At 41.4% G+C, this 25,255-nt stretch overlaps 2 protein-coding genes across 3 annotated transcripts in view; both read right to left on the bottom strand.

Moving 5' to 3' along the window:
• Nucleotides 1-9,424, bottom strand: part of znf704 (zinc finger protein 704) — a 59,257-nt gene extending 49,833 nt beyond the window's left edge. Inside the window, exon 1 of the mRNA XM_062436438.1 lies at nucleotides 8,647-9,424. Coding sequence (XP_062292422.1) covers nucleotides 8,647-8,907 — 261 coding nt within the window. The 5' untranslated portion in view covers nucleotides 8,908-9,424. The remainder of the gene's footprint in view (nucleotides 1-8,646) is intronic.
• A 1,510-nt stretch (nucleotides 9,425-10,934) lies between these two features.
• pag1 (phosphoprotein membrane anchor with glycosphingolipid microdomains 1) overlaps nucleotides 10,935-25,255 on the bottom strand; it is a 50,977-nt gene continuing 36,656 nt past the window's right edge. The window contains exons 3-8 of one of the 2 annotated variants that reach the window (XM_062436517.1): nucleotides 24,787-24,844; nucleotides 21,213-21,309; nucleotides 20,192-20,361; nucleotides 19,583-20,014; nucleotides 14,402-14,461; nucleotides 10,935-14,102 (exon numbers count right to left, since the gene is read on the bottom strand). In XM_062436517.1, the coding sequence (XP_062292501.1) occupies nucleotides 13,740-14,102; nucleotides 14,402-14,461; nucleotides 19,583-20,014; nucleotides 20,192-20,361; nucleotides 21,213-21,309; nucleotides 24,787-24,844 (1,180 nt within the window). In that variant the 3' untranslated portion in view covers nucleotides 10,935-13,739. The remainder of the gene's footprint in view (nucleotides 14,103-14,401; nucleotides 14,462-19,582; nucleotides 20,015-20,191; nucleotides 20,362-21,212; nucleotides 21,310-24,786; nucleotides 24,845-25,255) is intronic. The other variant, XM_062436518.1, reaches the window with a different exon arrangement.

Below are 25,255 nucleotides of genomic sequence, written 5' to 3'. Positions count from 1 at the left end.
AGGCCTACTCGAGAAGGGAGACACTCAGACTGTAATTTAAACATCCCCCCGGCAACAGCACTACAGATCCAGAGGGCGCATAGAGCGTTATCTCCCCCCCCACCAAGCGGCTCTCAGCCCAGATCGATCCTGGTGAAGTTTCTGTGCTTCACTGTTAAAGAAGAAGTGCTCAGGCTGGCCTGGCAGAAGAAAGGCTTCACATGGAACAACAACAAGATCAACCTCGACCACGACTACCCTCCGGAGATCATGGCCATGAGGAAGGAATACACCGAGACGCGGAGGATCCTGAAGGAGAAGAACCTGCGGTTCCGGACCCTCTACCCAGCCCGCCTTAAAGTGTTTTTCGAGGAAGGAGTGAAAATCTACAACTCGGTGGAGGAGGCGACGGCGGATCTGGCGAGCCGGGGGCTCCCGGTAAGAGTGATTAAACCACCGGCAACCCCCAGAGAGAAACTACAGAGATGGTCTTCGTGGCGGGGGGCGGGGGACCAGCGCCCGCGGCAGAACCGAGGAGCTGCAGGATACAAGGAGAGACTGCAAGTATTTAGGCGACAAGAGAAATAATGTTCTGATATGATTGTGATTTGGATGATATGGTTAAAAGTTAATTAATGTCGAGCCAATATGGATGGGGACTCTCTTTTTTGAGGACGTCATCACAACGGAAGGCCCCCTATCTCAGGGAGTAAGTAGGGGTATTCCTTCAAAGACTAAGGGAAGCAGTGGAAGAGCTTCACTGCTGGAAGTTTGGTTAGGAGCTTTTTTATGCTTCAGTTACACACCATACACTTCCGTTCGTTCTGTGTTTACTCCGTTCGTTGTTGTTGTTTTTCTTTTCGGGGGGGGGGTCAGCCGCTGTTGGGGGAATGTTTTGCTGTCAGTTAATACAAATACATGCAAATTGAACCAGTGAAAATTATTTCCTTTAACGTAAATGGGGTTTTGAATATGATCAAGATGAACAAGATTTTATCTAAATTAAAGAAAGAAAGAGCCCAGATTGCCCTACTCCAGGAGACACACATGAACCAAACAGATCATTTGAGGTTAAAGAGAAAGGGCTTTAAATATGTTTTTTCATCATCTGTCAAATCCAAACACAAGAGGGGAGTGGCAATACTTATCTCTGGTGGACTTAACTATGAACATATCTCAGAAATCAGTGATGAGGAAGGCAGATTTGTCAGGGTAACAGGTAGGATAGAGGGATCTGAAATTACAATACTAAATGTATACGCTCCACCTGGGAGTGATTGGGTATTCTATAGGAATATCTTTGATTTAATGGTGGACTCTCAGGGCACGGTTGTCTGTGGGGGGGACTTTAATTTTAGACTTGATCCCAAACTAGACTCATCCAACCCGACGAGTCAAATTAATCCACTCACAAGGAAAATCAACTCCTATATGGTAGAAATGGGGATTATAGATGTGTGGCGAGAGCTGTGCCCGTCCGCCAGAGACTACACTCACTATTCTGGCTCATTTAAAGTCTACGCTAGGCTGGATTATTTCTTTATGTTCAAGGTGGATAGTTTCAAGATTAAAGATTGTGATATACTAACAAGGGATTTATCGAATCACAGTCCTATCTCGTTGTCTCTGCAGGTGGCTAGGAAAAAACGAAACACCTTATGGAAACTCAATTCAAATATATTCAATGACCCGGCCATAGTTTCTGAAATAAAGGAAGAAATAAAAGGATTCTTAGAAATTAATGATACAGGTGAGATATCAGCAATTATTATTTGGGACACACTTAAAGCGGTATTGAGGGGCAAATTAATTTCTATTACTTCTCACCTAAAAAGAACCAAAGGGCAAAAATTAGCAGATCTTCAGACGAAGCTAAAGCGGAAACAACAGGAAGATATTAATAACCCAAACCCTACTGTAAAGCAGGAAATTAGGAAACTACAGGGAGAAATCAATGATGTTTACACACAGGAGGTCCAGAGGAATTTAACTTTCCTGAGACAGAAATATTATGAGATAGGAGGGAAATCAGCAAAATACCTGGCATACAAACTACGGAAGCAACAGGAGGAAAGCACTATATATAAAATTAAGAACCCTAAAACTCACATACTGGAAACCAAATTGGAAAGGATCCAGGAATGTTTTGAGACCTTTTATAGGGACCTTTACACTCAACCTGACGCCCCAGGGGAAGATTGTTTTGATGCCTTTCTCAGCTACGTGAACCTACCCTCACTATCAGACTCTGAAAATGATAATTTATTAAAACCGATTTCGACAGAGGAAATCAATGCTGCTATCACCAGACTAAAATCAGGCAAGGCAGTGGGGCCCGACGGGTACAGCTCTCAATGGTATCGCATCCTAAAGTCAGAACTAGTCTCACTATTGCTGAAGACATTTAATTACGTCCTGCAGAAGGGAGAAATCCCTCCCTCTTGGAGGGAGGCCACCATTTCAGTTATCCCAAAAGAGGGGAAAGATAAACGAGAATGTGGGAATTATCGACCAATTAGTGTCCTCAATTTAGATTATAAATTATTTACCTCTATTCTTACCCGCAGATTGGAACACCTGCTGCCTGAACTCATCAATTTAGACCAGACTGGTTTTATACATCACAGACAAACAACCGATAACATAAGAAGAGTACTACACATCCTTGGACAGATACAAAATGACAAAACTCAAGTAATCATAGGGAGTCTAGACGCTGAGAAAGCTTTCGATTCCGTCAGATGGGCATTTCTTTACAAGGTGCTGGGTAAGTTTGGATTTCAGGACAGGTTTATCAAAGTAATCCAGGCGTTGTATGACAGACCTTCAGCCCGCATCAAGGTCAACGGTGATCTATCAGAGGCCTTTACCCTAAAACGAGGGTGCAGGCAGGGCTGTGCAATATCGCCCCTCCTTTTCAACTTATTTATAGAAGTGTTAGGCCAATTAATTAGACAAAATCAAAATATTAAGGGTATCATATTATCAGGAGTTGAACATAAGGTAGCAATGTTCGCTGATGACGTGCTGGTCTGCCTGGGGGAACCAGAGAGGTCATTTAGTGAATTGATGTCTACTTTGAATGATTTTGGCAAGCTGTCTGGTTACAAAGTCAACATTTCAAAAACCCAGGTGATGACTCTTAACTATTCAGCCCCGGTGACTCTACGTAAGAAATTCAAGCTAAATTGGGAAAATGAAAACATCAAATACCTAGGAATACACCTGACTAAAGACCTCGCGGGGCTCTTCAGAGCAAACTATGAGCCAATATCTTCAAGTATAAAGGCAGATCTACATAGATGGAACTTGGTCCCCTTCCTGAGTCTTAGTGCAAGGATAAGTGCAGTTAAGATGAATGTGTTACCACGTTTACTTTATCTGTTTAGGAATTTGCCTATAGAGGTGGGTGAAAATCAATTTAGGGAGTGGGACAAGTGGATCTTCAGATTTATCTGGCAGGGACGGAGGCCAAGGATTAAATATGCCACCCTTCAACTCGCTAAGGGAAGTGGAGGGTTGGGTCTCCCCTGCCTAAGGAATTACTACAATGCTGCACAGATAGCTCCCCTTGTATACTGGTGTAATGAAACATATAAAGCAAAATGGAAGGAGCTGGAGTCCAATCTATCAACTCAGTTCCCCATCCAAGCTGTAATAGCGGATAAAGGCTTAATATGTCATTTGGAAAAGCTAAGGAACCCCTGGTTGAACCACACTCTTCGAGTCTGGCAGAAGGTGATTAGTATTTGTGGGATACATAGAATGTTGAGAATATTCAGATGGTTTGCTTTTGACTCTGATTTTACTCCCAATAGACACGACTCCAGCTTTAAATCATGGACAATGTATGGTCTTACAACATTTATTTCACTTACTCAAAAAAGTACTGTGTGCAGCTTTGATACCTTGCGGGACAAGCATGGCCTAGCACGGATCGAATTCCACATATACCTTCAACTACGCTCCTATATCGACCATGAATGCAAATTAACTAATTTCTCTGAAGTTGAATCAGAATTTTATCACATTCTAAAAAATGCTACGACCATGATCCCTTCTAAATTAATTTCAAAGCTATACACAGCTCTCTCCAACGCTAACAATAATAACACTCAATACATTAAAAATAAATGGGAAGCGGAATCGGGGATTGAGATCTCTGAGGAGGCTTGGGATAATATCTGGTCCTTTCAGTGGTCAACATCCAGCTCTATGGACTGGAGGGAACATTGCTGGAAGAATATTATTAGATTTTTCAAAACACCGTATCAGGAGAGGTATAAAGGTGCAACTATGCCGTGCTGGAGGCAGTGTGGCTCGGCTGCTGCTAACCACTACCATATCTTCTGGGATTGTCCCAAGTTAAAAACCTTCTGGAGGGATATCCAGGTTTCTTTAAGCACAGTCTTTAACACTCAAATACCCCTGAGCTTTGATGTCATGTACCTGGGTCATGTTCCTTTTCTCCAATGTAGGAGAGAGATAAAGCTGCTGCAAATTCTTTTGGTGGCAAGTAAGAAATCAGTTACAAGAAGATGGTTAAGCCCGATTCCGCCTACTCAAGATGACTGGATTGGAATTATTCTGGAGATATATAGAATGGAAAAATTGACCTACCAAATAAGACTTCAAAAGGACACATTTTACCAAATCTGGAACAACTGGATTTCATTCATTGCCCCCACAAGAGCAGACTTTATCTGATCTCACTGGTATTGTTGCTTTGTAATTCGCTCATTTACTTTCTGACTTGTTTCTGAAAAACATTTATATGACAGCGGCGGCAGGGGTCCCCCCCCCATGGGTTCTGTGTATAGTTACCTGTTCTACTCTTTATTAAGCTGTACGAGAATTTTCCCTAAGTGAACTAGTCTGGGCAACGTGTCAACATGGGCCTAAGGTGATAACTTTGCTCCCGCTGAAGTGACTATAACACCAATCTCACATAATTTATGTTACTTCTGGAGAGTGGGACCTGCAGACCCCTGATTTGCGCTTGTACACTCTTTGGACTTGTAAGCCCTGTTTGACTGATGTTGCACAATTTCTGTATATAAAACAAAAACTGGAATGGCATTTATATCTGCTTTACTGTTGATGCCATGTGAATGTACTTCTCTGTCCATTCCAAATAAAGATACAATTATAAAAAAAAATAAAAAAACCTGACCGCACATCACCATTAAAAAATGTAATACATGCTATAATGACTTCTGTCACCATCAGCTCAGCTTTCAGGTTTTTTTTAAAGCACAAATACTGTACAACATAATGTCAGGAAGGTCAGAGTAAAAAATACCACCCAAGCCTACTGTTCAGTATGTATCCCATGATAATAATAATAATAATAATAATAATAATAATAATAATAATAATAATAATAGTTAAATAACAATTTAATATTGTTAAATTTAGATTCCTGAACCTTGATTACGATCGTCAGTTTCACTAGTTAAAAAAACAAAAACAAATAAAAAACCTGTAATTCATGCCTTATTGTTTTGTAAAATAATTTTTTTAGTGTTTCAAAAATTTCAAAAATATAGATTGTGACTTAATGACTAAAGAAAAATGTTTGTCCTGAGGCTAGACCAGTTGATTTAGATCATTATCTGAAAGCACTGTAACACGATTAGCCTTCACTGTGGAAAAGGCAACGGCACCCTAGTCAATCACTCACACACGCCAAACACCAAGACAACAATTTACTTAGATTAATGAGGTTAAAAAACAAGCACGCACACACATACAGTACACAAACACACACACACATACAGTACACACACACACACACACACACACACACACACACACACACACACACACACACACACACACACACAATAAATGAGTATCGAGTATCTCATGATAGGACCTGGTCGCATGAGCAATCAGTGGTGCACAAAACGCTCTGTGAAAACACAGACTTGGGTAAAACAACAAGATGGATTACCCAGGCTCGGGGAAGATTAGGTGTTGTGTGTATGACAAGTGTACTCCTCGGATAAAAACCGATGGCAATTCCTTCCTTTCACCAGTCCTATGAATGATGGCATTTCACGGAGTCAAGAAATTATGAAGCATGCCAAATCGGTTGTGAAATGTGAGCTGCATGTGTCAAAGCTGGTACTTATGTGTATGTGTGTGTGTGTGTGTGTGTGTGTGTGTGTGTGCCCGTGTGAAAAGAACAAATATCCAGAGTGTCCCTGATACCCCCCCCCCCCTCTCCCTTTATCTCTTTCTCCTTCTCTCTCCTCCTCACAAACACACACACAGAAACTCATAAGCGTTAAGATTTTCCTACCTTTATGGGTCAAAGGTTATTATAAAGCAAACGGTCATGCTCCATAAATTGAATTCCATGGACCGAAAGTCATAAAATCCCAACCGACTGTGTCTCTCCAACCTCACATGGCTCTTTGTTGCTAGGAAGCATTTGTATTAAGGGATCTAGTGAATTTGATCAGGATTAAGGATGTTAATGATTAATCAATGAATTCACACTGCACTGGTACAGCCAAACTTAGTATCTTTTAAGACAAGATATGACCTGGGAAAAATAGAGGAAGTTATTTTGCATGCAGAATTGTAATATGTGCCTTTTGCCAATGAGAGAGGGAAATACTTCTGGGGGACACGCATGAGAACAAGACAAAAGAAAAATGGATTCAAGTTGCTTGTGCTGAACTTCTGTTTCTGTGTTCACAGCACAAATAAACCCACACCCCCTGCCCCGTAAATATTACTCATACATCATCACAAGGGCGGCAGCATCCAGACCTGACCCTGCAGTAACTGCGCTTCACGCTGATGCTGCTCGACCAATCAATAAGGACAGCCGACGCCGGCCTGCCTGCCTGGGACCACCGCTTTAGAACAAAAGAGTCACTCAGCTCCTGTCATCAAGCTTGCTTCATTGACTCCCAACGTCAGCGTACAATCAACATACACAACAACAGAGAGAACAACAAAACCGCTAGCAAGACAAAAACAAGTAACGCCTCTTTGTTAGCCGCAAGAACACTATGTAATGTTGCACACACAACACAAGGCAACAAGTGGCACCCCCTCCTGCAGAAAGGGGGTGGACATTCGTTTGCTGTACCAGGCAAGGTGCCAAGCATCCAGCTTCTTTGGCGCATGCCACCCGTTGCCAACCTGGGGGTGCCCGCTTTGTTGGGCAGTACAGCTGCTGCTCAAACAGGGCGGCGTGCCCTCACAAACAACCTCCTTTCCAAAATTTAAAACTGTAGTTTCTCACACACACACACACACACACATACACACACACACACACACACACACACACACACACACACACACAGCAGACTCCTCCTCCTCATTTTACGGCTTGTTTTCGACCTCTGTGGGCATTGAGTCGTGCTGAAAGAGACTTGACCATTGTGCTGACAGGACTGCGCTCTCAGCCTCAGCTGCACTCCTCCAGCCTGCACCGGTGACTGTATCTGTTGTGCAACAGCTTTTTTTGTGAATGCAGCACTGCATACACGAATATGCACATTCAAAACAAAGTCAACCCAGCTGTAACAATCTTTAATAAAGAGCTGTTGAATTCTACAGTGTTAAAGTTTAAAGAACAGCTCAACATTTCACACAGCAGAGTGCTAATTCAGTGTGATGGCTGCATCTGTAAATTTGAACCCTCTCGATATCTCACACTTACAAAAAGGAAATGTGAGCAGTCCAGCATGTGTGGTAACAAACAGTGGCCGAACATTTCCGCTTTAGTTACGGAAACCACACTAAACATTAAAGCCTATACAGTATGTTAGTTAGTCTATAACATAAGAAAACAAAACACACACATAAACTGAACCAATCCATATAAATGAACTTGTAAACAAGCCTTTATTCAGTCACATGCATTCTTTAGTCACTCCCTCGCTATAAAAAAAAGACAGAACACACACACACACACACACACACACACACACACACACACACACACACACACACACACACACACACACACACACACACACACACTTCCCCTATGCTAGAAAGTGTTTTCATCCAAGACCTAAATTGGCTTCTCTTTAGATGAGGCCATGTGACACCCAAGCATACAAGCTGTATATGGAGGCAATTAGGTCACCTCTAATTAGACCTGATCATGACTACAAATTTGGGCATCATGGAAACGTCACATTCTGCCTTCAACACCACAGGAAGCCCTCACTATCTATGTTTAACATTTGGTAACAATAATAGCTATGTTGTGCAGAATGAAGTCACAAAAAGCCATTTTTTTCTATAAAAACCCCCTCAAAAATACAATCCATGCTTTCATTGCAAATGTGCAACTAAAAGAAGACTGCAAAAAAAGCCCATCGGTAATAAATGTGCTATACATTATTAGCCTATGTGCAAAAACCATCAGTCCAAAACGCTGCAGTCAGAGTGTGTTTGTTTGCCTCGGTTTACCAACCCACTAGCCCACATAAACATTGCGCAGGCCCTTTAAAGCCCTTTGTCCCATATTTCTGATATCGCCAAATGTCATGACAACCCGTTATTTACTGCAATATGCAACCAAATTTATGCTGAATTATGTTTGTTTTGCCTCAGCTGGTTAAATCTGCCATCCGCGGCCGGGGCGCTTTTTGCACACGCATACACATATATACACACGCACACACACACCTTCAAGCTGGACTTCAGCGGTCCTTTGGCTGCAGTATTGTTGAACCCAGCGGCTATCTCCTCCTCGGAGAACTCCTTGAGGCTCCCGTCTTGCATGAGCACGGTGTAGACGCTGCGCCGGGCTCCTGCGGCCGAGACGTCTCTGTTTTCCTGCTTGACAGCCTGGACCACTCCTGTCACCGGGGCACCGTCCCCCGTCGGACTCGGCGCATAAACACGGCTGCCGAGGATCGACCGCTTCACTAAACGCCTCGTATGCATGTCTAAAAGTGTCTCACTGGATCCAGAGCCGGCAAACCGGTGAATTTAAATCATTAAACGTCGAATAAAAGCCGGTAAACAACGTCGAGAAAAACACAAAACCGCAGCGGGTAGACTACGCGCTCCGACAGCCCTGACAAAATGTTAGAAGGCGACAACATGCTCGGAAGGACAACAACTCTAAACAGTGTCCTGAATGCACCGTACTGGAAAGCACCAAAATAATGTAAGATAACTTTAAAACAGCGCAAAAATAGAGCCTACAACATGAACACACAATTCATTCACCGCCAAACAACCTCCACATCCAACCGGCTACCAATCTTCCTTCATCCGACCTGTTTGTTTTCCCCACTGCTCCCTGTGTGAGCCGAGGAGACGACGGGAAAACACGGGACGAGGGCTTCTCCCGCCAACCGAAATTACATTTGTACACGATTTAACAAAACGGCTGCTTATCCGTGCAAAAACGACTCTGACACCGAAAGATGGAGGCAAATACGTCGTGTCATCTCACTTCGCGCGGCTTCATTTGTCGTCCTACCTCTGCAGATGTTGAAACCGGTTCAAAATACGACCGGTAGTTGACTCCAGATCCGGGTGTTGAGACGTCCAGTCCGCGCTCCGCTCCAGCCGAGTAGAGCCTCTACCGGCGGAATGCTGCCTGTAAACATGTGCGGTCCGGCGCCTGAGCTGGGCTGCTATTGGTCGGCGAAGCACACGCCTCCACAAGCCCCCCACCTCTCCCCCTTCTCCTCCGACATAAGGTAATGCAAGCCGGGAGGATGCTCCATTCAAAACAATGACGCAAGGATGGAGAGGAAACGAGAAGGGAGGGGGTGTTGCCAAAAAAAAGAGAGAGAGAGAGAGAGAGAGAGAGAGAGAGAGAGAGAGAGAGAGAGAGAGAGAGAGAGAGAGAGAGAGAGAGAGAGAGAGACAGACAGGGAAAAGGGGGGAATTTAGGCGCTGGATGGAGAAACTTCGGCTAGACAGGCTATAACCTAGTTGTACAGGCATGTAACCTACTTTTCAGGTGCAATGATGGGACTTTTCTAGACCAGTGGTTCTCAAAGTGGGGGCCAGGGTCCTTGATATGGTTCTTGGGGGCCCCAGCAAAAAGGGAATTAATTCATTTTCACTATAATGTTATTCATGAATAACACAACGACAGTCTGTATGAGTGTTTTGATCATGGGTTTCACACACGTTCTGTTATACAACATCTAAAAGCAAAAATCTTATCAGATAGGTGACCCTTGGGCAAAATCTTATCAAATGGGGGTCCATGGTCTAATTTGTGTCAGTTTAGGGGTTTCTGATGTGAGAAAGTTTGCGAACTAGACCTACTGTTACTATGCCACTATGCTCTATTTTTAAAGTGGCCTGCACTGCTTTGTTTTTGTGAATTTTAACACAACAGGTTCTCATCAGTCATTTCTTACTTTATTTCCTACTGGTAGTTTTCTTCACCTAACGTGTCAGTTTTATTCTGAAAACATCAACCCTGTAAACTGTCAAACAAATCTTAGCTAGTCACATCTGATAATTTAGACAAATAATGCTACACAATTATCTGTGTGTAATGACTCACGATAAAAATAATCACATTGTTCCTTTCTCAGCGGTGACATTACAACATTACACATAAACAGCACTAACAGGCAGCTCACACTTTTATGCGCACGACATCCTGTGCAAAATGTGTGACCTCGTGTGACGCAAGTTGCGGCTATCAGAGTAAAAATATCTGATAACCGTGTCCCCTTTGATTAGAAAGTCCACAGTGCTCTGATAAAACCATTTTACCAGGAGGCGATTTCATCCATCGCGATTATCACCCAGAGAATGTTATCACAGTAACAAATGGTCTAATTAATGTCAAACGTAATGTTTTTAGAAAATCATACGCAGCTTACCATCCTTCTACATGACAGCGCCCCAGCCAATAAAAAGACACAATGACACATTTTATTATATATATATTTTTAATAGAACAATTCATGTCATAAAATATTTACATGCAGAGAATGGAAACTGGACAGAGTGGAGTGACAGATGTGGTCATAACTGCCAAAACAGGCTTTGCCCTGTGATCAAAGGCGGGTGTCACCATTGAGTTGTCTGCTGGTTGTAAGAGGGAACAAATGGTCTCATTACGTGAGTAGTGGAGCTGAAGGAGAGGCAGCGAGGGTCCATCTCCAAACCTCTACCACAACCCCATTCCCTGAAGGGGAATATATAAATATATGTGTGTGTATATATGACCAAGATGGACAGCTAGGGAGAATAAGTGATTTTTTAAAGTATCTATTAACAGTGTCGGTGTGTGTTGTCCTGACTAGATTTGGCACTAAAACATCCCTCTTTGACAGATCATTTCCTTAGAGGTCATTTACAGCGTTCGGTGAACACCATTATATCTAAATGATGGCACCACCCTGATACACAACCACATCATTTGGCAGAAAAATGTACTCAACGGGCCATGTGTTTTTTGGGAGTGTAAATAATGACGATAATTAACAAGGAGATACTTTTTTGAGGGCTTCATTTAAATGCAGGAAGCACTTCAAAACCCACTTTCACTGTAGAGAAAGCTGGAAGATGTAACAGCATTTCAAATGTTTTATATACGCAGTCAGCGTGGGTTTGCTATGTGTTTGTCTGAGGGACCAACAAGCTCCTGCATGTCTAATGAAACATGAAGTAAGGCTGAGGAGATGCTGTAGTGCTGTTATGTTGATATGAGCGGATTTTTCTCCAAATGGGGGGAAATACTGTAGTGAAAGATATTTACAGCAAAAAAAAACAAACAAACAAACATTTGGCCTCGTTATTTGAAAAGAAACATCCAACAACAGTATTCAAACAGTGATTCAATTTTTTAAATAAAAGTACCACACTCACTGTTCACTTAAAATGTACCAGCTTACTGTACCATATTTGTGACATTTGATTGGTTACCACTTCTCAGAACCCAAAAGGATATTTAACAACTTTGAGTTACAATACAAGGCAAAAAGCCATTGGACAACAGGGTTTCAATTTTTCTTTAAAACAAGGCTGACATACAGTACATCATTGCTCTCAGCAGACTTAATATTAAAATTATATCACTCTGGACATTGTACAAATAAGTAAATGCTTACGTGAAATTTCCAGCGAATAACAGTTGGTTAAAATAGTGCTCTAACTATATACAAGCCTTGGTTGGCATGTCGTCAGTACAAGCTACAAACAGATACGAATTTGTGTTGTGTTTGTGCTACTAGTAGGTTAAAAAGCATTATATATTCAAATTGTGCAGAGATGTTACTGGATTTTGATGATGCTTTTGATAAGCTGTATATAAATGCAGTACCATAATATTATACCTTGTGCTTTAAAATCATCTGGGATGCCAACTACAGACCGCATACTGTACCAAGAATAGGCTCAACAAAAACATGACAACCAAAACAAAACAAAACACACAGCTGATCAACAGATTTGCAGTAATAATACAAGTTCCATGTGTTGTTTTGCATTTGCAAAGTGTGAGAGAATGAAAAGTGGTTCACAGAATAAAAAAGGACTGCAACACGTGAATATGATCTCATGTTTGTTGAATTTCTTTTTTTTTTTTTTAAGTCAGGGGGACGCGTACCTTCACAACTGTCATCACCTCACAACTCACTTTCATTAAGTATCTCAATAAAAATGCTAGAAACATATACTATAAAATCCTATTGACGTTTCTCTCACAGACATTTCACAATTACACAACAATATGCATCTTCAAATAAATATGAATTTCACAAAAAGGCGGACACAGACTGTAATAAAACATCTAAAAATGCTTTGTACTAATGTACTGTGAAACCACAAGTGTGTGAGACAGGCCTCTTTTTCTCACCGCTTGTTTCCATTTTGGTTCTGCTGAACTATAGTTTCTTTTCTCCTGACCTGTTACATATTTTCCCATACATTTGCAGCTAATCGTCTCAATAAAAGGACATGTATAATATGTAGCAGTCAAGACGGCATCATTTCTATTTGATGGCGCAACCTATCAAATACCATGTTTGTCTCTACTAAACATTTGGTCACAGATAAAATTGACGTATGCTTTCCATACCCTTTCAAGGGTATTTCTAGCATAGTGGAAGTGCTGGCAATCTGACAAGGAATAATTTAGAAATATCATGTAACACTCAATAAAACATGACACTGAGTCACCTGGTGGGAGCTAGAAAGTGACTAGTATCTGCAGAGGGGCCTGCGTAACACTGTTCCCTCCTTATGTACAGTAAGTGCATGTGTTTGATGATTGTATGGCACTGAATTCTTCTATTTCTTAAGTCACAGGCACTGATAGTGTCCTCAGCTAACACTTTGAAATGCTGCATGTGTGTTGTGATTGGATATTTATTTGATAGTTTATTTATTTGATCTTTTTCACAATCAAGTTTTTCCAAATATGTCCATGATATGCACTGCCAGCACAGAAAAAGATGATAATCCAAAGTGCAGTCTTCCATATGATTAATGCCCATTGACTGAGGTACTACAGTTCATTTACTAATAGGGGTACCAGTACCAATGACATTCACCCTGGCTGATAAATTAAAGGAGTCAAGTTCAGATATGATAAACCGTACCCAAGCTGCAAAGACGACACTCATGCATTGAAGATGAATGCTGCGATGAGCCATTTCTGCCGTTTCCAAAGTCATGCACCAAAAGCATGCTTGGTAGCAAGTTCAAAGCACTACAGTGACGTCTGTAAGATATGTCAGAGAGAAGGCTTCTCCCAAACCGCCACAGATGAAGATAATTATGCTGATGAAAACTCAGAGACGCGACGTTTCCCGGCCCAGACCCAACTCTCCGACGCTCTCGTAGTCTGGCTCAGTCTTGGTGGGATCTGACCCTTCCGCCCCCCGCCCAGCCCTCTGGTTGTCATCCGAGCTATTAGTCTTTGGGATACGGATGGTTTCGTAGCCAGGATCCGTGCTGTCCAAGGCAGGGTCTTCCCCCAGCTGGGGCTCATCGGGCTGGGTGTAGATATCTCGGACAGTGGCGTAGAGATCACTGGAGGACGAGGCCGGGACGATACCTTTGATCTCTGCAATGCTACTGTAGTCGTGCTCTTTGTCCTCCTCATTTACAGCATCGTCACAGTTTGTTTTGTCCACTGTAGAGTACACTGCTGACTGAAGGACACAGAAGAGACACATAGCTGAGGTGAATCACTTTTATTTATATTCTCACTTGTATATAATAGGGATGAGACGAAAAAAGGTAATGCATTCATGCCAGAAGATCCTTTCCTGTTTTTTCCCCTCAGTATATTGTCTGATATTGCGTGACAATTTTTAAAGCTTCCATATTTTTTTATTTATTTTTTTAATCTTTTTGGTGCTTGGAGCATTGTCACTCACAGAGTAAAGTGCTGCTGTCCCGGGACTGGAAACAGCAGTTTGGGGAATAAGGGAGTTTAACACACACTTACCTCATTGTCTGACAAAATGTGGTTGTCGAACCCTGGTGAAGGAGAGAGAGGGTAGTTTAACTGGAAGAGAAAAGAACAAAAAGATTTAGATATGGCAGACAGAGTATGAAAAGGAAAGACTGAGCACAGAGTCAGACGTTTAAAACAATCCAGAGGCTACAAAATGAGAGCTTACTTATCCTGGTAAGCGGTTGTTAGGAACATGTGAGCGGCTTTCACACATTCTTATTTCTTAGAAATGGCCTCTTACAATTTACAAATTTAGTGCCAACCCACAGAGCTTAAACAATGTTCTCTTTTATATATAACATTGGAACTTTTAGTAATAGAGTTCTTCGAAACAACTTTGAGGGAATGCAATTAAGGTATGGTTGCAGTTCTTATTGATCTGCATTAGAAAAACACATTGGAAAACTATTGACAAGTTTCAAAAACATAAACACCATTGGATAGAGAAAATCTCTTTGAATGTCAGGAGAGAACGCTTGGAAACCGATCAATAAAGAACTTCTGGGCTATTCCCAGCAGTGGGAAAGAAACAAGCCCTGCATTTGCTTGTTTCTGCTATGATACATATGAAGCTAATGTTGTATATAACCACCCATTCATTAAGAAAATTATTGAGTGAAAGTCAATAGGCAGTGACACAGAGTGTGATGTTTTTGTGCACAGCCTCTGTCCACTTGGCCTATGATCGATGGGAGAGCCATTAATCAACAAAGCTCATCTGGCAGCAGCACCAAACACCTTAGGAAACTAACAAGAACCTCAATATCCCTGCCAGCACTGGCTAAATACTAGTTGTTTTTTTTTGCATCTATGTTATTTGTGTTCTTTTGTGACTTCATGCAAGGAAAATATTGACATTTACCAAGTCCCTGGTTGGAGTTCATGCTGATCCATTAAAAAAGCTGTTCACTTGTTGAGGGCATATCTCCAAACAAGCTACAAACGTATGTACTGAATGAACATCTGTGCACAGAGATCCATCCATCAAACCATCAGCCCCAGCTGGTGTGTCGTTGTATCGTCATGCAGATACATGTTTCCCTGGCATTTTCTCAAAGAGTGTAAATCAATATGATTACTTTATGAATAACGCATGTTTGGAGACATGATTACTTTTATAGATTTGACACATACTCTGCAATGCAGCAGATGCCTTTTCCATTTCACTTTAATTAGCCAACCAATTAGGCAGAGTGCCCCGGAGGAGTCTTCGTATGAAACATGGACGCAGGTGACTTGACCCAGCTACTGCACTTCTGAGTGGGTCTCACAATATTTGTTCATCTAATTTGCAGCTCACTGTGTTCTCAAGTATCACAAGTGGAAATCTAATTTATTCAGTCACATACTGAGTAATAAACACAGCATTTAACCTGAGCGCATGAAATGCATATGAATGTTAAATTAGTCCACAAAAACTTTTTTTCATGTATATTAAACTCATATGAAGGCCTATAACGGCATGTGTTGCGTCAGTAAGCATCAAGACATTACATCTGAGAGATTCATATTTTAAGGTGTTATAATAAGATGTTTGTGCATGTGTATGTGAGAGAGGATTATGGGATGGTGTCAGTGTGTACGTAGGAGACACAAAGACATACAGGACATGCAGTGTGACAGTAAGCTGATTACAGTAGCCTCAGATGATGGACAACTCAGGTGTCAATGTGTCAGTCATGCTGACTTGCATGTTGACACACGCACGTGCTCAGTATGAATACATCAGCCTAGATTATCTGCGTTCCCTGTTTTGCACATGCTCATTCAAGTACATAAATTACTCGAAAAAATATACAGCACAATAAAATATGTTAATACACCCTTATACACATATATTCAAATCCTCTATCTAACAATAATGATTTCCTTTAGTCGCAGGCTGAGGCTCAACAGTGCTGAAATGCTGAATATCGCAGTTTACCTGGACCGTTTCCCCCGTGTATATCCCAGCAGCCCACTAGCGGGGTCAAATTCATTTCCTGCACCTTACATGAAAAGCCCACAGGCGACACAAAGTCAAATGACTGCAAACAAGTGTTACTGCTGTTTATGACAGTTCAATAACCGTACAACTGCACAGGATCAAAGAAGCTGTGAATGAAAGGTCACACAAGTTCTGTATGAGTGTGCGTTTGTGTGTGTGTCTGCGTGGACATTAAACTAGAAACCAAATGTATGTATGGAAAAATGTGTATATGATAAAGACTGACTGTGTGTGTGTGCATGTGAAGCATTTACAGAGCTGCTACCTGAGGGGATTCCACTCAGACATTTACATACAGCGTATGCACAGATGAGTGTGTGTGTGTGTGTGTGTGTGTGTGTGTGTGTGTGTGTGTGTGTGTGTGTGTGTGTGCGTCTGTCTGAGAAAGAGAGAGAGAGAGGGACAGAGACGGAGAGAGAGTGTTTCTATAGCCCATCTCATCCATCATGAAACCAGACTAACTGTCATAGTGATGGTGGCCAGCTGGCGCTCACTAGGCTCAGATACACACACACACACACAACCCATACACTTTGTCTGACAAGACAAATCACCAACGGCTCCTGGTCATACGCGGGCGTAAACCACGGGGAGCCGGGAACATTCGGGGTTAACCTTAAATCAGCCCCAGGGAGTCTATGTGTAGCTGAATATATGTAAACACACACATCTTAGTCTCTGTAATATGGGGGGATGGGGAGAAATAACAGAATTAATGCTGACTAGACAAGCCAACAAGGTGTACATGTGGGATTATATATAAATGAGAATTGTGTGTGTGTGTGTGTGTGCCAGGATGGTTTGGAGATATATTGTAGCTCAGTAGATCAAGATTTCATCATGGTAACGGGGGTCAGACGAGACCCGTCGCGCCTGCTGTCCAAATGAGCAGCAGTGACTAACTAATTGGCTAAAACAGCAGAGAAACAAGTAAAGGAATAGATGAACTGAGAGAGAGTATACATTAGAAGGATACTTCTGGTTTATCACAACTTAAGTCCTATTCTTGTAGTTTTGTCCATCATTTCAACTGGTTAAAGCTGCATTAATTGATTTTGTGGGGCAATGAGATGTAAACACAACACTGACATACTGTCATGTTCTAAAACTGTAATGGCAAACTTGTTAGAAAAGGCTGCCTATTTATACATCCAGCAGACATGGAGCAATTTTAAGGGAATACTTAAATTGAAAAAAATTATGCTTGATTAGATGAAAAGATACCACTCTCGTAATCTGTCCATTCAAAATGAAGCTGGATCCAGGAGGCAGTTAGCTTATCTTAGCATAAAGAATGGGTACAGGGGGGAACCAGCAGTACCAGCACCTATAAAACGCCCTAATTAACATATTACACATTGTTTGTTTACCCTTTACTAAATTTGAGGTGTAAAGATAAGAAGATGCAGATGCTAACCCTTACTGTGGGTTATGTGATGGACAATTTCTCAGCCAGAAGCAGTGACTTTTCTAGAGTCACCACTGGTTGCCTGGTAACCTCATAATGACGAAGACCAGTACCAGGAAGTAATTACTCACCAAAATAATTGATGAGACCTGAGAACATGGCAAACACTACAACAATAAGTCTGATGAGCCAAGAAACACATCTAGGTTAGCAAAATGTTTGTGAAAGAAGGAGATCAATGGTAAAGTAATCCAAAATAAACATCTTTGACCCGCTGCACAGGTTTCCAACCTTTTTGGTTTCCAACCTTTTTGGTTTCCAACCCTTCAAAACAGAGTAATGTTTGCTTTCAACATCTGGTCGCAGGTTGTATCTGTTTATCAAATGTCACCAGTTTAACCAAACAGTGACTTATTGTCCTATTGTCATATCATATTGTCCTATTACACACATTTTTTGAGGTAAAATGATGTTATCCACAGAAAGGGGGAAACGATTGGAGGACATTTGGTGAAGCAGAAATATGCTCTTTTTATGTTCTCCTATCCTCTCAATCAGATATTTACTTGCCCACTGGACCTGTTCCCAGATCTCAGCAATTAATAAGAGAAAAAATAAGAGCGAAGAGGGAAGAAGAATGCAACAATTGCCACTTCACACAGTTTTGTGGCAGACTGACAATGTGATGTTTGTGTACATGTTCTTGTCAATCTCTAACAGTCTGATGCAATTCTTTCTAAGCTCCGACACCGTGTTAATGCTGGTTGTGTGTGTGTGTGTGTGTGTGTGTGTGTGTGTGTGTGTGTGTGTGTGTGTGTGTGTGTGTGTGTGTTCGGATCTCTGACGAATCTCTGCATGTTGTAGACAAAACTGAGAGCAGCAGCTCTGCTTGGTTCGGTGTACAACACTGAACAGCATTTCTTCTTTCACCACACCTCTCCTCTCCTAAGTCTTCTCCTTTTTACTCTTCTTCCCTCTCTTTTCCTTTTCATCTCCATCTTTCACCCTGTTTTCTCCAGTACAGTTTCTTCCATATTGCTTTCTTCTTGTCTCCCTCCTCTCCACTACAGATGGTTTCATTTGAATGCCACAGTTTTTTCCCCCTTTTATCCTGCCTCCATCTCACTGTCTCCCACCCCTCTCTCTGTCTCCCTCACCCTTCATGCTTTCCGTTCCTTTCAGCACTTTTTGAGTCAATCGCCCATCATCTCTCCGTCCCTATCTTTGTTTCATCTGTTATTCTCTTCTGCTCTTCCCACTGTAGCTCCCATTTTCATTCTCCTCTCCACCCTCCACTCTTACACCTCTCCAATTTCTTCCCTCAGTTTGTCACTCTCTGTAAAGCTCAGCCATAAAGCAGCGCTGAACAGGCAGCTGAGCAGATGATAATTGTGTTAGAGATAGGGATAGTGCGTCTCCTGTTTTCTTTGTTCTCCATCACGTCTCTACTAAAACCAGCTACACTGTCTCTTTAAAACAGTTTTACAGGGGTTGTCTTGTGTCCAGTGACCTGCACAGATGACCCACCTTATATGGGGACAGCTTAGGTCATCCAGACATGGATAACTCGGTTCAACAGAGGGTGAAGTGGAAGGGGAATGTGACTGTGAATTCTTGTTTTGTGTGTTTGTTTCTGTGTTTTGAATTCTCTGTTCTAATAAAAGATTAATCAACACGTTATGCTAATGTTTCCGCACTGCAGGTACCTACAGGTGTGAGACCACACACACACACACGCACACACACACACACACACACACACACACACTATCCTCACCTCTCCATTGTGCAGCCCAGCCCCTGCCAGCCCATTCATCAACACTGGCTGGTTGTCGTTTTCATCCAGAACCTTTTCTGGTACTGGTGGAGGTGAATCCTCCTCTGGTTCATCCAGAGGCTTGTGGGATGGAACGGCAGCATTATCAGAGCGCCTTTTGGCCTCCATGTCGGCACTATGGCGGCTCTTCTTGTTCAGGTCTACCGAGGCATACTCCACCCCTGCGCACAGGGGCCCCCGCTCAGGTGTGCAGGGGCTGAGGTGGCCGTTAAGGAGGACAGGTGGATGATGGGGTGGTTCGTCTTGGCTTAGCTGGGCAGTACCGTTGGGAAGGCCAAGCTGCGCAGGGTGGTCTTTGAGCTCCTTGACCGTCTCGTACAGGGAGTCTTCGACACTGACATCACGTGACGCCACAGCCATCTCTTTAACCACCTGGAAAAAGGATACCAAGACAATGTTGAATTTTAGATGAGCAAAATGCTTCCAATTCTTATGTAATCCTACTGTAAACTATGCAATCATTCATCTATCCAAAATCAACTTCTCATGAAAAAAATTAAAATTGTGTAAATGTGATTCTGCCTCTGCGAGGTGACTTAAAGCATTGACCTCGTAGGTGCTGTCCCCTGAGGGTGGGGGTCTGTCCCCGATAATGGCGTTGTTTGGCGGAATGCTGGGGAGCTCGCGATCCTGAGGACACTTGGAGGACCTGAGCTCTGATTGGCTGGAGAGCATCTCCTCTGAAGGCTGGGGACTGGTGTCCTGTGTGTCTGAGAGAACTGGAGGAGCAGGCAAAAGGGAGACTCAGGTTGAGAAAAACAGCTCAAAATTTATTTTTAACATTTACATCAAGGTAGTTTTGTAATGAGTCACATCTTATCCCTTTATCGTCACTGCAAAGTAGATCAGTTGCTTTTAACAGTTTTCTGTTACTGGCATTTAGTATCCACCCAAGTAGAAATGACTAAGAACTTTACTTACAGTAGATATGATCATGAAAAAACAACAGCTGACGTTTAACATGAACCAAAGCTGAAAAACAACAAATATGTATCATAACACCAGCTGCTAAGCAAATGTTATTATCATGTAGCTGAATGAATGGACAGCAGTAACATGCTGCATTTTGCCAGCCGAGACTCTAATAGTAATATATTAATATTATAAATTACAGTAGTTAATTACATGGACATCAAAGACATGACATGCTAATCTAAAGCTAACTGTCTTGGCTAAAGTGGCTACAATTCCTTGAGTAATCGATTAGTTGATTGATAGTAAATTATTGATATTTTGATGATTGATTAATCAGGTTAGTCATTATTCAAACAAAAATGCTCAAAAATGGCTGGTTATAGCTTCTCAATGTGATATGATTTAATGCTTTTCATTATGATATTATCATATCATGATGGTAAACTGAATATCCTATGGTTCTGGACAAAATTTAAAGATGTAACCACTGTCTCTGGGAAATATATTTATTTATTTTTATTTTTTTGTCTATTTTTTATTTTATAGACAAAATGATTATTTTATAGACAAAATGATTCAATTAATCTTCAAAATGAAGATTAATTGAAAAGGAGAATGAAAATGATGGTTAGTTGCAGCCCTAGTCTTGGCTTACTTGTACCGCTGGTTAGAGGTCCATTGTGAGAGCTGCTGACGGCCCCATCAGTTGCTGGACTGTCTGCTGATTGGCTGATGGTCTCTCTCTCAGACACCTGCACAACAAAGGACGCAATGTTTATTACTACAGCTTCACCTCAATGCTGACAAAACTGATTCGAGCAACTTCATGTGCATAAAAATCATGTCTTCAGGTCACACAAAAAATGTTTAATTCTTAAAGGGAACACAAATCAATCTGCACCTGTCAGCTTGCACAACATAAATGAATTTTATAGGTGCCTCTGCAACATATTACGATTTGTTTTTAACATAATTTTTCAGGATCTTTCAGATTTTTGGAAACACAGCTCTCATATTTAATAAACAGCTTTAAATTTTCATGCTTCCCCATCCTTTATCTCTCCTTTTCAAAGCTTTTCAAATCACATCTCAAATTACACAGAGCTCATTATTGGTGTATTATGCATGGTAAATTAAATGTAGTGTATTTTTACCCAGCAACAAATGACATCTAAAGATAGCTAACAATATCTGCAAGGGTAAAAAAACAAAACTGTTAGCTGATTTATGTCTAATGAAGATATGCTGTTTATGTTTTATCTCAGTTGATAATTGAGTTTATTGCAGGCAGAGCTGATCTGACATCCTCCTTTTGACATGAAATGTTCTGCTCAGTAATGGGCACACCACAGTTTATGTTCCTAATGTCACATTGGTCCATTAATAGAGAAAGCAAGTCAAGCATTGGGTTCAGCTGAAGAGGCTTAAAATAACGGCATGTTGCAGTGTGACATGAATAATAATGAAAACCTTAGATGATGATACTTTATGGATACCCAAAGAGAAATTCAAGTACACTTCTGCCGACCAGATTTCTCTAACACTGAGACTTTAAACCACATTGCCCTGTTTAAGGCGGTTTTTCCACGTGGCAAATTCAGGAGCTCTAAATAAAATGTGAGAACACAGAGTGTTGAATCAACTCTACGAGTGAGCAAACCCTCAAATTAACACTTTCTCAACTCCCAGACAACTCTCACTGAAAAGAAAGTATGCTAATTAACACAGGAAGTGCTGAGCACCTGCCGCATTGAGGAATTATCAGCGAGCACTTTGTTATAACTGTATTCTTTCAATTGGTAAGGTCACTCACTACTACATAGTGCAAACAATGTAAAAACCTCTGAACCAGTTCAAGTCAAGGTTTTCTTTGTTTAGGTTTGTTGTTTTCCTTTTGCAGTCAGGCTGTGTATAAAAAGCCCCACAACTCCACCTAGTGGTCATACACTCTCACAACTATTGGTGTCTATGATGTAATCTTTAACTATTTTGTGACCCAATGATTTCTGATCATTGATGTCATTCCTTTGTTGTTTAATTTGCTTGTGGGAGGTAGGCACTAGGAAAAAAGTATCCCTCCTTCTCAGCATCAACTTCATCTTTTTCATAATGGTCAAGGTCCTTGTGCTTGAGTGATTGATAAACAATGTTATAGAGCCAGTGATTCCAATACTTTCACCAGTTTTGACTGCATTGGGAATGTTATATTGTGCAGTATTATCATATTGTATTGTATTTTAGGCTATTGTATGATGTTGTGCTTTTTTATTGCACTGAGAATGTTTAATCTTTTGTACGTGCTCAGGAACAACGGATGAAAATTTCCCTTATAGCATATTGTATTTGATATGCATTGTCTCTGTCAAATAAATGACAAAATAAACTAACCTTAATCATCCAAAATGGGTCACTTGGTTCTGTTTCTGTCTAGACTTCAAGTTCTGGCAGTTTTAAGTCTGAATATACACTAAATGAAATTATAAATATGGTTTATACATTTGCACTTTGAGGCTAAAATCCGTTAAAAGAAACACCACATACTATTTAGTGAATGACTAAGATAAAAGGCTGAATAGAGTGTTGGGACACGGCCGCGGGGAGGACAGTCAGACTGATTGCAGGTGAGCGAGGAGAGGCGATCTACTCATCCGCAAAGACAAAGACCCCCATTTAACCTGACAGGCTGCGTCATGGTCCGTCATTTAAATGGGCACCTCCTGAAACAATTTGAATACCCCGCAATTGAGCTACTGCATTAAGGTTACAGCAAAGATATCCATCAAGTGCAAAAAGGCTCTGAGAAATGTGTGTGTGCACATGGAAGCATGTAGGCTCACACACACACAAAGCCCTAGAGGGAGTGACAGAATAAGAGAGTAAGTGGGTGTCACCTTAGTCTGTGAAAGCCAGGCATTTGTCATACTTAAATGTGAGCATCAGTATTAGTATGGGAGTTGGTAATTACCATCTATGTGAATGATACAATGTTCAAGTGGACAGAGTGTATGCTTATGTAATCATTAAGGACAGACATAGAAAAGGAAATGGTCAGCTCTATGAATACTGACAGAATATTCTTTTTTTTCAGATTATTGTGGCTTTTGAGTTTTAGTTTGGATACATTTATTTTCTTCGTTCTTTGTATATTTCTTTATTTAGCTGTATATAAAAATAGCAGTCACTGGAATTCCCCACATGTGCTCCCTTACCAGCAGTAACCACTTCCCCATCAGTGCCTGCCAGCAATTTCAAAGCTGTCAATCAAGCCATGTGCAGAGGGACGTTTTTGTTTTGGGTATGTTTCTGTATCAGCGTGATGGAAGTGGATTAGGAAGGCGAATGTCAGAGTGTGTGAGTGGGTCATAGGATGTCAGGGTGGAGACGTGTGCGAGTGTGTTGAGTGTGTTATTCAGGCATGCACCCGTTTTGGAAACTCCATCCACAGCCTCATTTACTAGCAGTTACGCTGCCTGATTGCAGACATGTCACTCTCCCACGCTGGGACTAATGAGGACTGTATGTATGCGAATAAGTGTGTGTGTGTTTGCGTGTGTGTCTACACTGTGTGGGTGATTTTGTTTAAGCAAGAGCATGGATAATGCATGAGTAAATATTTTACCAGCATTCATATTGGATTATTGATTTTTCAGTGTTAGAATTTAAATCATTTCCTGCGGCCATTTAAGATGTTAATAAAGGTTGACTGCACATGGCTAAAATATATTCAGAGCTACTACTATTTCGTCACTGAGTAGATGTTTATGTATGTCAAGGAGTATGTGTCAGTATGAATATGTTCACACACATGTAGTTCCTAAATCTGTCTGACACACACTAGCAAGATGACTCAGAAGTACATAACCGTTCCCCTACAAAGACTGGAGCAGAACATCAAATACATTAACACACACACACACACACACACACACACACACACACACACACACACACACACACACACACACACACACACACACACACACACACACACACACACACACACACACACACACACACACACACACACACACACACACACACACACACACCAAAAACACAAGAAGTGACACTTGAAACCTAATCACAAACAAAAGACAATCATTTTCAATGGCAGCATTTTGATTAGATTTGTCCTAATATGAAGTACAAGCATCCCTTCAAATGTGCAGCTCATGTAAGCATTATTCCATAAAAAGGGAGATCCCCCCTCATAAGAAAGTTCAACTCACTCCATTCATGAGGTTCTCATGGTCTACTGCTGGATGTGCATTGACTGCTTTCTTCTGCCTAAAAGAGAAAAGGAAGGGGAATATTATACATTGTGGTATTATTCTTATATTTAAATATTGTCATTAAAGTGTATCTCTCTTGGGACCATGTGTAGGCCTGGGTGTTATTCTTTGTTCAGGCTCTGTTCTCCAGCACACTGAATTTCCAAAGGAACCATGACTATGAGTGTAAAGTGCTGAACTTTGACGTTTAAAAGTGCGGTCACATTACCAGCACTGTGCTCCAAAAGAGCACATGATATCATGTTTCAGATGTGGGTAAGTGATGCAACAGCGATAATGCACGAAAGGTGGTGAGAAACACATTAGAATAACAACTTCTCCATTTCTAAAGACAGAGAAACAGTGTTTCCACTGGCCCACCGAGCACATCTGCCTGGTTGAAGTTGAACAAATGTGAACTCTTACC

The sequence above is a fragment of the Scomber scombrus genome, chromosome 16 (assembly GCF_963691925.1).
Source record: "Scomber scombrus chromosome 16, fScoSco1.1, whole genome shotgun sequence".
NCBI classification, from domain to species: Eukaryota; Metazoa; Chordata; class Actinopteri; order Scombriformes; family Scombridae; genus Scomber; species Scomber scombrus.
The sequence above is the reverse complement of the archived record's forward strand: the minus strand, read 5'-3'. Positions and strand labels throughout refer to the sequence as shown.